The 10,621-nt window shown below is 47.0% G+C and overlaps 1 protein-coding gene and 1 long non-coding RNA gene across 4 annotated transcripts in view; one reads left to right on the top strand and one right to left on the bottom strand.

The window, feature by feature from the left end:
• Positions 1–3,487, bottom strand: part of LOC102377945 — a 6,298-nt gene extending 2,811 nt beyond the window's left edge. The window contains exon 1 of one of the 2 annotated variants that reach the window (XR_003091907.1): positions 3,411–3,487. This is a non-coding gene — a long non-coding RNA (uncharacterized LOC102377945). The remainder of the gene's footprint in view (positions 1–3,410) is intronic. The other variant, XR_003091903.1, reaches the window with a different exon arrangement.
• A 3,664-nt stretch (positions 3,488–7,151) lies between these two features.
• The window catches only part of TMEM128 (transmembrane protein 128), a 10,763-nt gene continuing 7,293 nt past the window's right edge, over positions 7,152–10,621 (top strand). Inside the window, exons 1-2 of one of the 2 annotated variants that reach the window (XM_006016772.2) lie at positions 7,152–7,307; positions 9,051–9,192. In XM_006016772.2, coding sequence (XP_006016834.1) covers positions 7,193–7,307; positions 9,051–9,192 — 257 coding nt within the window. In that variant the 5' untranslated portion in view covers positions 7,152–7,192. The remainder of the gene's footprint in view (positions 7,308–9,050; positions 9,193–10,621) is intronic. The other variant, XM_014526028.2, reaches the window with a different exon arrangement.

Below are 10,621 nucleotides of genomic sequence, written 5' to 3'. Positions count from 1 at the left end.
CCACCGCCTCCCAAGAACCGGGGTTGCCTGCAGCTGGGAGGCTCCAAACAGCTGTGCCGGGCTCCGGGCCCCGGCATCAACTCCGTACTGGCGTGTGCAGGTGCGCCTCGGAGCAGACAGTGGGGGAGGGCCCTGAGGCAGCACAGCCCCAGTCTCTCCCATGCTCCTGGCACAGAGCTGGTGACCGGGCTCCGGACCCTGGCGCAGCTGTTTGTAGCCAGCCTGAGCTCTGGGCAGCTGCAGCAAGCAGTGGGCAGGCTGCAAACAGCTGCACCGGGCTCCACAGCTCCGGCATCAGTTCCGTGCTGGCAGCGACTACGCACACACCTCAGGGCAGACAGCAGGGCAGCAAAGCCCACCCCAAAGTGCACATGCAGCTGCTGCCAGCACGTAGCTGATGCCAGAGCTGTGGAGCCTGGCGCAGCTGTTTGGAGCGTCCCGGCTGCAGCTGGCCCCAGATCTGGGTAGCTGCTGCCAGCTGGAAGCCTGGGTTGCTCCCAGTAGGCAGCTGGGACGCTGCAAGCCCTGCCGGGAGCAGCCTGGGCTCCAGCAGCTACCCAAAGGGTAGCTGCTGACAGCCATAAGCTACAAGTATGTCAGCAACAGGAGGAAAATTAGGGGAAGTGTGGGTCCTATACTAAATCAGGGAGGCAACCAAGTGACAGAGGATGCAGAAAAAGGCTGAAGTACTCAATGCCTTTTTCACCTCAGTCTTCACAAACAAGGTCAACTCCCAGACTACTGCACTGAGCAGGACAGTTTGGGGAGGAGGTGAGCAGCCAACAGTGGCAAAAGAACAGGTTAGGAACTATTTAGAAACACTGGATGTATGCAAGTCCATGGGGCCTGATGAGATGCACCCAACAGTGCTGAGGAAGTTGGCCAATGTGACTGCACTGTCTATTATCTTTGAAAACTCATGGCAATTGAGAGAGGTTCCAGGTGACTGGAAAAGGGAAAATATAGTGCCCATCTTTATGGGGAAATATAGTGCCCTTCCCAAAAAAGGGAAGAAGGATCTAGGAAACTACAGACCAGTCAGTCTTACCTTAGTCCTTGACTAAGGTAAGACTCCATGAAAAATCCAAGCAGGGGACCTGCTCCATGAAAAATCATGGAGCAGGTCCCCAAAGAATCTATTTGTAAGCACTTGGAGGAGGAGAAGAAAGTGATTAGGAACAGTCAGCATGGATTCACCAATGGCAAGTCATGCCTGACCAACCTGATTTCCCTCTATGATGAGATGACGGTCTCTGTGGATGCAGGAAAAGCACTGGAAATGATATAACTTGACTTTAGCAAGGCTTTTGATATGGTCTCCCACAACATTTTCACAAGCAAACTAAGGAAGTACGGGTTGGATGAACTGTCTGTAAAGCGGACAGAAAATTGGCTGGATCAGTGGGCTGAGAGGGTAATGAATGACTCGATGCCTAGTTGTCAGCCAGTATCAAGTGGAGTGTCCCAGAGGCTGGTCATAGGGCTGATTTTGTTCAATATTTTCATCAACAGCCAGGAAGATGGGATGGAGGGCACTCTTAGCAAGTTTGCAGATGACAAGCTGGGGGGAGTAGTAGATACATTGGAGAGTAGGGCTGGGATTCAGAGAAACTTAAGAGAAATTGGAGGACAGAACCAAAAGAAATCTCATGAGGTTTAATAAGGACAAGTACAAAGTTCTCAAAGTAGGATGGAACAATCCCAGGCACCAGAACAGGCTTGGGATTGACTGGCTAAGCAGCAGCTCAGCAGAAAAGGATCTCAGGGTTATAGTGAATATGAGCCAACAATGTGCTCTTGTTGTGAAGAAGGCTAACAGTATATGGGGCTGCATTATTAGGAGCATTGCCAGTAGATTGAGGGAAATGATTTCCCTCTATTCAGCACTGGTGAAGCCACATGTGGAGCACTGTGTCCAGTTCTGGGCCCCCCACTACAGAAAGGATATGGGCAAATTGGAGAGAGTCCAAAAGAGGGTAACAAAAATGGTCAGGGGGTTGGGGCACATGGCTTATAAGAAGAGGCTGAGGGAATGAGGTTATTTAATCTGGAGAAAAGACTCAGGGGGAATTTAATAGCAGCCTTTAACTACCTGAAGGGTAGTTTGACAAAGGATGGAGCTAGACTGTTCTCAGTGGTGGCAGATGACAGAACAAGGAACAGTGGTCTCAAGTTGCAGCAAGGGAAGTTTAGGTTAGATATTAGGAAGAACTTTCTCACTAGGGAGGGTAGTAAAGCACTAAAACAGGCTACCCAGTGAGGTTGTGAAATCTCCATTCTTGAAGGATTTTAAGACCAGGCTAGACAAAGCCTTGGCTGGGATGATATAGTTGGGGACATTCCTACTTTGAGCAAGGGGTTGGACTAAATGACCTCCTGAGGTCCCTTCCAACCCTAATTTTCTATGATTCTATAACTCCCACAGTCTCTATAAAGAAATCATGGAGAACTTTATACAGCAAAAGCCTTGTTATCTGGCACCCATGGGAAATGGGGGTGGTGCTGGGTAACAAAATATGCCGGTTAGCTGAGAGGTCCCAACAGGCGTTTTTGCCTGTCTGAGCCACTACCTCTCCTGCCGCATCTGGGGCATCGCCACCCCTCCCACAGGCCCCACAGGTGGGCCCCGCGCAGGCTGCTATGCCCCGGGTCGTGGGGGCTCGGCGAAACTGGAAGTGCCATGGTGGGCACTCAGGGGTCACTCTGATTTTGCTTGTACCTTACAAGCCAGCATGCCAGTTAATAGAGCATGCCGGCTTGTAAGTTGCCAGATAACACAGCTTTTACTGTATGTGCACAGACTTTAGAGTTGGTTCTTCATTGTCCACATTACACAATGTAATACGAATACTGCACGTTAAGTAGTTTTCTTTGCTTACTATTTTGAATTTAGCATATTTCCCTGAATCCAAGATAATTCTGAATTTAGATGACGCTTCCCCCCCCCACGGCCTCCGGTAATTAGATTCCATGCATGGAAAATGTATACATTTGTTATAAATGTATAAATTTTCCCTGGCTGATGGGCCAAATCTGGCCCATGGAGCAATATCATCTGGTCCACAGGGCTCCCTATGAGTCAGAAAATTTGGCAGCGGGGAAGCAGTGCCAATTAATATCGCTACCCTCCCACATTGTGAAATTCCCAAGCCCTGTGAGGAGTTTGGACCCCTTGCCACTTGTGGAACTGTAACAGGCTGGGCCTCACCTACTATCCCCCTGGGGCCAGATCAGAGCTGGGTTGGCTCCTTCCCCATCTCTATGCAACCGAATGGGACCCCCACACCACACCTTCAGGCACCGGATCAGGACCACTGGCTGGATCTGGCCGACCGATTGATAGTGCACTGCCTATCTGGCCTGCTGGGCAAAAAGGTTGCATGCCATTGATTTAATCTATGTGCACATACCTAATTGCCCGTTTCCTTTTAGACTTGAAGGACCTCCAGAGATTAGCATGATCTTCCAAAAAAAAATACTGTTTGCTTAAAATACCAGAATAGAAAAGACAGCATTCAAGGTTTGCCTGGATGAAGACTGCAGAATTTGTCAGTACCAAAGACCTAATCAAAGGATGAAATATAATTAACCTTTCTTATCAATTATTACTGTTAAAATATTAATTTACATTTCTAAAAAAAACGCAATAAAATTTGATTACTTCATTCCTGATATATATTCAAAAGAATATATCACATAAGGTATTATGGTATAAAAAGGTTACAGGCTTCATAAAAAAACCACCAAGGATGACCCTGAACTAAGATTTTTTTTATCTGTTCTATTCCATATATTTTTTTCTTTAGTCCTTATACTTAAGTAAAAAAGAAACCCCACTGCTGTTTACTGAAATGTGCTTATGTGAATTTATCAAAAGTGATTATTTAAAAGATAATTTATATACTAAGAGTTGAAACAGAGGCAACCTATTGTACTGTTTCATTAGATTTCCTTTAACTTCTCTTTTTATCTTCTGTTTCAGTATCGAGAACCTGGTTATTAAATTCAATTATAGGTTTCTCCCACACTATTACAGGATTCCCAGTTCTCATAACTCCCTACACCCTTATATTTGACTCCTGTTGTATCTAGACCTTTGCTCTACATTTATTCTAAGTGAATGAGACTGCAAAATGAGCTTGGCAAAAGTCTCTGTTAATCAGGGTTGCCAACTCTATTTGAATCTATTTTGGGAGGTTTCATCACATGACGTAATGACATTCATGACTGATCTACTGTACTGAGTAGACTACGTCAGGAAGGCATTACTACTACATTTTAAAAGCCTACTGGACTACTGTATAAATTGGATTTAACATTTAATATTTATTTTAATGAATGTCCTATCATTTACCTCCTGGGTGACTCTCAGCAATCTCCTGGAGATTTAGATCTAATTCCTCGAGACTCCAGGGCAATCCTGGAGGGTTGGCAACCCTACTGTTAATGTAAAGAGCACAAATTAATTCATGCAGTTCATACAGGAAAGATGTATGTGGAACTGCAAAGCTATTTTTTATTATAATAATTTCACATTTATGCTCTTGAAGCTAGTGCTACATTTGGTAAAAGATACCTAGCTAGGATTTAGATTCTAAAGAATCCAACCCAAAGAAAGGTATTCAGGATTTGGCCATAATGTATTATCCCATTCTAGGAAAAAATAGTTTTTCTCCTTTCTGATCTCTGTTCAATATTGAGATTGCAAAGAGATTGCTCTGAGCTGGGTAGCCCTGCTCAGAGCACTCCTGGTGCCTGGAATCCTGGGGTGTTCTGCATAGGCAGGAATGAAAATATGTTTCAGGAGGACTGTAGGATGTCAGGTGACTGAGTATCTGGCAGCAAGGACTGGGGGGAACATAATCCCTGTACCTGCAGGGGTAAACCTAGGGGCTGAGTGACTGGGAACCTGCAGTCAGGCTAGAGCTGGAGTCTGAAAACCTGCAGTCCTGGTGTGGTGGATCCTGGGCCATAGAACCCAGCCAGATTAAAAGTTTGCCAACATAGAAAGGGCTTTAGTTCAGACAAAGACCTTCCCCCAAACCTGCATCTGCCTCTTGATGTTACATGAAACTATAACATCAAGTTGTGCCAGGCAAGATAACCATTGGAGGGTGGGGCGGAAGACCCAGAGTGTCTAGAAGAAGAGTAAAGAGAATGGAGCTAAGTGACAAACCAGACTGGGGCCTTGTCATGCCAGCACTGTACACGCAGCTATGGCAGTACACAGAGCCCCTGCCGTACGGGCAGTGCCAGCGGTGCACAGTCTCCCCCACTCTTCCATTCAGTAGTGAGAGATACAGTTGCAGCAGCCTGTGGAAGGCAGGCTGGCCTCTCATGGGCTGCACATACCAGCTGGACAACCCTGACCTTTATTACTGAAGTACTTGGAAGCCCCAACTTCACTGTGTTGGACTGTGCAATCATATAATTAAGATTGTCTAACATGAAACTGTTACACAGTGGGTAAAATCCTGGCCCCCTAAAGTCAACTGCAAAACTATTTCACAGTTAAGATTTCGTAGAACATATATATAAATGGGATTTTTCTAAAGGAGCTTGAGGTAGTTAAGTGTATCAATCCCATTGAAAATTAATGGAATTAGACACCAAATCCTTTAGTCCTTCATCAAAAATAACCATCTTAATAGTTACAGTCCAATAACGATGATGATAATTATTATATTAAATACTTCAGTTGATAAAAAGTGTTCTAGGATGGATATATTAGCTAAGCATGGGCTCTTAATGCTAGATTATGCCAGTAAGGCTACTGTGATCCTTGGATATATTAATAGGGAAATGTGAGTACAAAAGTTATATTACCCTCTCTGGTACTAGTGTTGGCATTACAGAAATACTGTGTCCAGTTCTGGTATCAATAATTCAAAAAAGATGTTGGTGAGTGTGAAGGATCTGTATCAGAATCACAAGAATAGTTCAAGGACTGAAGCAGCAAATTGCACTGAGAGAGACTCAAGAGGCTCAATCTATTTAATTTCAACAAAGAGAAGGTAAAGGAATGGCTTGATCCCCATCTGTTAGTAATTACGTTTGTTAACAGAAGTAGCAGAGAACTCTTCAGCCTAGCAGATGAAAGTATTATATGATCCAACATGAGTGGAAGCTGAAATGTAAACCGGTTCAAACAAAGAGGATGGTCTTATGTAGAGTTCAGGTAATGGAGTGAAGAGCCGTGGTTCTCAACCTTCTTTGTACTGGGACCCATTTGTAAACATCACGACCAATCTTGACCCAGTAAATAGTTTTAGAAAACTGTCCCCGACCCTGCCCATGCCCCTCACTCTCAGCCTGCTGCCCCCAGGCCCCAGCCTCCCACGTGTTGGGTAGGGGGGCCTCCAAGGGAAAACCCCTGGTTTCCCACCTTTTCCCCTTTAAAGGGGAATCCATTTTTTAAAGTTTATTTGCAGCCGTTTTACATATTCTTGCGATCCACTTTTGGGTCACAACCCACACCTTGAGAAACCCTGGCTTGGACAGGGACAATCCTGCATCAGGCAGGGGGGTGGACTCAGCAACTCCTGCAGGTCCCTTCTCTAGGACGATTTCCACGACCACCTTCTGAAGTCAGAGTAACTAACTAGCTGCACCAAAACCTCTGCCAGATACCATCGCACATCTACACCCCAGGAAATATCAACCTTACTACGACCAGCCTGAAGGGGGAGATGCAAGTAGGGTCTAGATATCCTTTGCATCTTACACAGGGTGACAAGAGGGGAACAGACAAGCAGAGGAGATACAGGTACAGGAGATATATGGTACAGGTCTCTTTAACTCGGGCAGCACAGGACGTTTGGGGCTCTGTTGGCCCAGGCAGGTCGCTACAGGGTTGCCTCTGGGACCCGGAGAAAGGCTTCAAGCTGCCGCCGCATCCCCGCCCTGTTCCCGCCCCTCCCTGACGGGCCGACGACACGCGCCAGTTTGTAGCGACACAAGATGCCGCGCTCGGACTGCACGTCCGCAGCGCCCCGGGCACGGCCAAGCCGGGAGTGGGGCGCGGGGTGGATTAGGGCCCCTCACTTACAGACAAGACGGAACGAGGAAGAGGCAAACACCCCCCCCCCACACCCCCGCCACAATAACGGGCACAACAGCCACGCTGCTATTTATACCACTCCTCCAGGGACACTTCTGGTGTTTGTGATACGTCACTTCCGGGCGGCCCAAGATGGAGGCCGGGCCGAGCGAGCGAGACCCGTTCCTACGGCTCCGGCGCCACTTGCGGCAGGAGGCGGCGGCGGGCGCGCTGCTGCAGCCCCCTCAGGACGGCGGTGGCGCGGCCGGTCGGTGTCTCCGGGCTGGGCAGGGCTGGGCGGGGAACGGGCGGGCTCGTGGGCCGGACTCGGCCGTACGACTCGCAGTGGCGCACGTCCAGACTTGCAGGGGGCTTCTTGCACCAGGAAAGCTGCTGTGTTATTCACACTCCAAACACAAAGAGTGAAAGCTGAGAGCGGGCACTTTCTGAGAGGTGCCTTGCAGGGGAAACCCCCTCCAGGGTGTTGCTAGGCCTCCCCCAAGGCTGGGGATTTTGACTGGGCTCTGCCAGAGCTTCGGCTGGGACCAGAGCCAGACATTCGTGGCCACAGGGTGTTGCCCCGCTGCTCAAGGTTGCCACGTTTGGGGCCAGGAAGGAATTTGACCCTGTGGTCAGTTTGGTACGGACAATGGGGGCTTTTGCCTTCCTCTGTAGCGGGGAGGAGGGGTGCCCCTCTGCGCGGGCTCTTGTGAGCAGGTATTAACCAACTTTTATAGAAACAGGATGGTGGTTGCTGGGCTATCCCTACTTTACCTCTGGCAGGTTAGGGTGTTGTGTTGTCAGGGCTGAGCGTAGTCATAACATGATTGTACAAGATGGTTTGGATAGGGATGATGCTGCCTCAGGCAGGGGTTGGATTAGATCACCTTTGGAGGTCCCTTCCGGCCCTACCTCTTTACAGTTTCTGTGAAAAAGATTGGTATTTGTTAACCTGGCACTGGTTCTCAATGCGAGTTGTGGAAGAAATACGAAGAAGAGAATTCATTACTTTGAGGGCTACTTGCTGTTTAGAACCAGGAGCCTTGTGCTAAGAAAAGAGGTTTAAAATGTGAAACAGTTTATGAAATATTTGCACCAGTTCAGTTTCCCTCTTATTCTGGCAATGGTGGCTAGCCATGTTAGTCAAGTCAGGCAGAAGCCAGGGCAGAATGGCACCTGACTGACCCAGGCACGAGCTTTTGTGGGCAATAACTTACTTTTCAAAATACTCGTACTTCTCTGAACCAGTTAATCTTTAAAGTGTCACTCTACCTTGCCATCTGCCTTATGTTGCCATATGTACAGTGCCAGAATATGTGTTCTAGGCTTGATGAGTTGAGCTTTCAACACCACATGTAAATGTACTGCTGCCTTCAAAACAGCCTGTTCCTCCAGTTGATCTAATATTTACTAGACACTTGGCTCTTCGCATGATGAGAATAGTAGAAAATGTTTAGGTAAATTTCTACATAATCGTTCTTTTATGGTAGCCTGCTGTACATACAGTTAGCATAACTAAATTTGGCATGTGACATTAAATCAGTTACCTGTAGGAACATGAACATGATCTATGGGTCAGTTTGCAAACACTGAAATGAATGAAAATGGAAGCAAAGAAATTAGCAAGTGGAACAGTCAGCTTTACCTTTCCCTCTGTGACATTTATAGCAAATTTAAATATGTTTTCTTAATAACGGGTTTGTAAGTGGTTAAATAAAATTTTCAGTAATGTAAGCAGATGTTAATTTTCTGGAAAGATACACAGACAGAGTTTATGCCTATTGTTAATGCCTTCTGTTTTTATCAAAAGACACCTTGTTTATTTTTTATATTATTTCAGGAAATGAGCAGAGCCTTTTAAGTGCTTAGTCTTTAATGCAGAATATCTTTTTATGTTGAATACATCAATCTCCCAAGAAGAATGAATTAGAAGGATTAAGTGTTACGTTTTGTTTGAAAATGACTCTGTCCAATGACATTATAAAAGTGTAATAATATTCTTTGTTTACAGAAGAATCTACAGCACTAGAGAAAAAAGAGAAGCCTCTTCCCAGACTTAACATTCACTCTGCATTCTGGATTTTAGCATCCATTGCTGTGACTTACTATTTTGAATTTTTTAAAACCGTTAAAGAGACCATTCAGGCAGATAGGTAAGGGAGCCTCTTACCATTGAAAGTTGTGTTCATGTCTTAAGTATCATTTAGAATATACATAAAGATTTAAAATAGCAGTTACAGTAAACCTCCATCCTTGAGGCTAAAATGTAAATTTTTCAAAATCTAAAGGAAAGGATTTCTCTACTTAATAAGACTCGCTAATCTCAATGGTAGTACATTATTTTCTGCACTACCAGGTTACCATATTCATTACCCTTTGGAAATGCTGCATATCCAGTTTTGCAGCGTAAAAACTCTTATTGGCTGTTTCAGATCTGTTTACAGTAATTGACATGAGTTATCTTCTCAGCTAGGGACAGAATTTATATGTAAACTGGTATAAATGATAGGAAAGTGGTTTAAATCTGTAACAGAACAGAAGTTCAGTGCACATCTGGTTTCAAAATGGCTGAACCCTGTTTAAGATAAACCTGAATGGATGTAGTATCAGACTGAACTGAACTGATTTAGGTTAAACTGGTCTATGGAACTTCTGTCCCACATCTCTTCCCAATTCAGGTCATGCCCCAGTCACCCAGCATCCTAAAATGAATTGGGAGCCACATACCAGTTTCCCTCACAGGACAGGCAGGCTAGCCTCGGCTGTGCTGCCTGCTGTGGTTGAGCTAGAGCCAGCCCCTCCCTATGGCTGTCACAGAGTGGAAACAGCAATGCCTATTCTTCTGAGCTGGGTCTTGCCTGTGCCTGTCAACCCTGCATGGCAATAGGGGGAGGAGAGGTGGAGAACACAGCCCCTGGCTCTGGTCTCCAAGGGGTGCCTGTCTCTTTCTCCCCTGTTCTTCCCTTCCAGGGTCAGGCTGGCACACACCACTGACCTGCTGTGGGGAGTGGGAAAGGAGTCTCTTCCCGCCCCTTTTCCCCCCAACTTTCTTGGCTGGCCCCTGAGGCTGGCATCTGCCTGTGTGGGGGGAGCCCCAATCTCTGTGGTTTCCCCTGACCAGCCCAGGACCCTCCTCAGCTCTGGTCTACCTAGCTGCAGGGTGACTCCCCACCCCCATAGCTGGGCCAGCATAAATCACTGACATGCAGGGGGGAGAAGGGAATGAACCCCATCCCAGTCTTGGCTCCCTGAGCCGGGGTCTAATATAGAAAGAAGGATTGGGCCCTGCTGCCCAGAACAAGCCCCTGGGGCTGCCTGGTGTGTCTTGCTGGCTGCCACTGGTTCTGGGCTCCAGCAGGATGTGCCAGGCAACCCAGGGGCCTTGTGCCAGGCAGCGGGGATGGGAGCTGTCCACAGAGGACAGTATTGAGCCCCACTACCTGGCACAAGTCCCTGGGGCTGCCTGGCACATCTTTCTGGCTGCTGTTGCTGCTGGGCTCCAGCAGAACATGCTGGGAGGCCCAGGGTCTTGTGTCGAGCAGCGGGACCCAATCCTGTGCTGTTTGGCGCACTCCTGACCCC

This window comes from Alligator sinensis, unplaced genomic scaffold (genome assembly GCF_000455745.1).
Source record: "Alligator sinensis unplaced genomic scaffold, ASM45574v1 scaffold104_1, whole genome shotgun sequence".
Lineage (NCBI taxonomy): Eukaryota > Metazoa > Chordata > Crocodylia > Alligatoridae > Alligator > Alligator sinensis.
The sequence above is the reverse complement of the archived record's forward strand: the minus strand, read 5'-3'. Positions and strand labels throughout refer to the sequence as shown.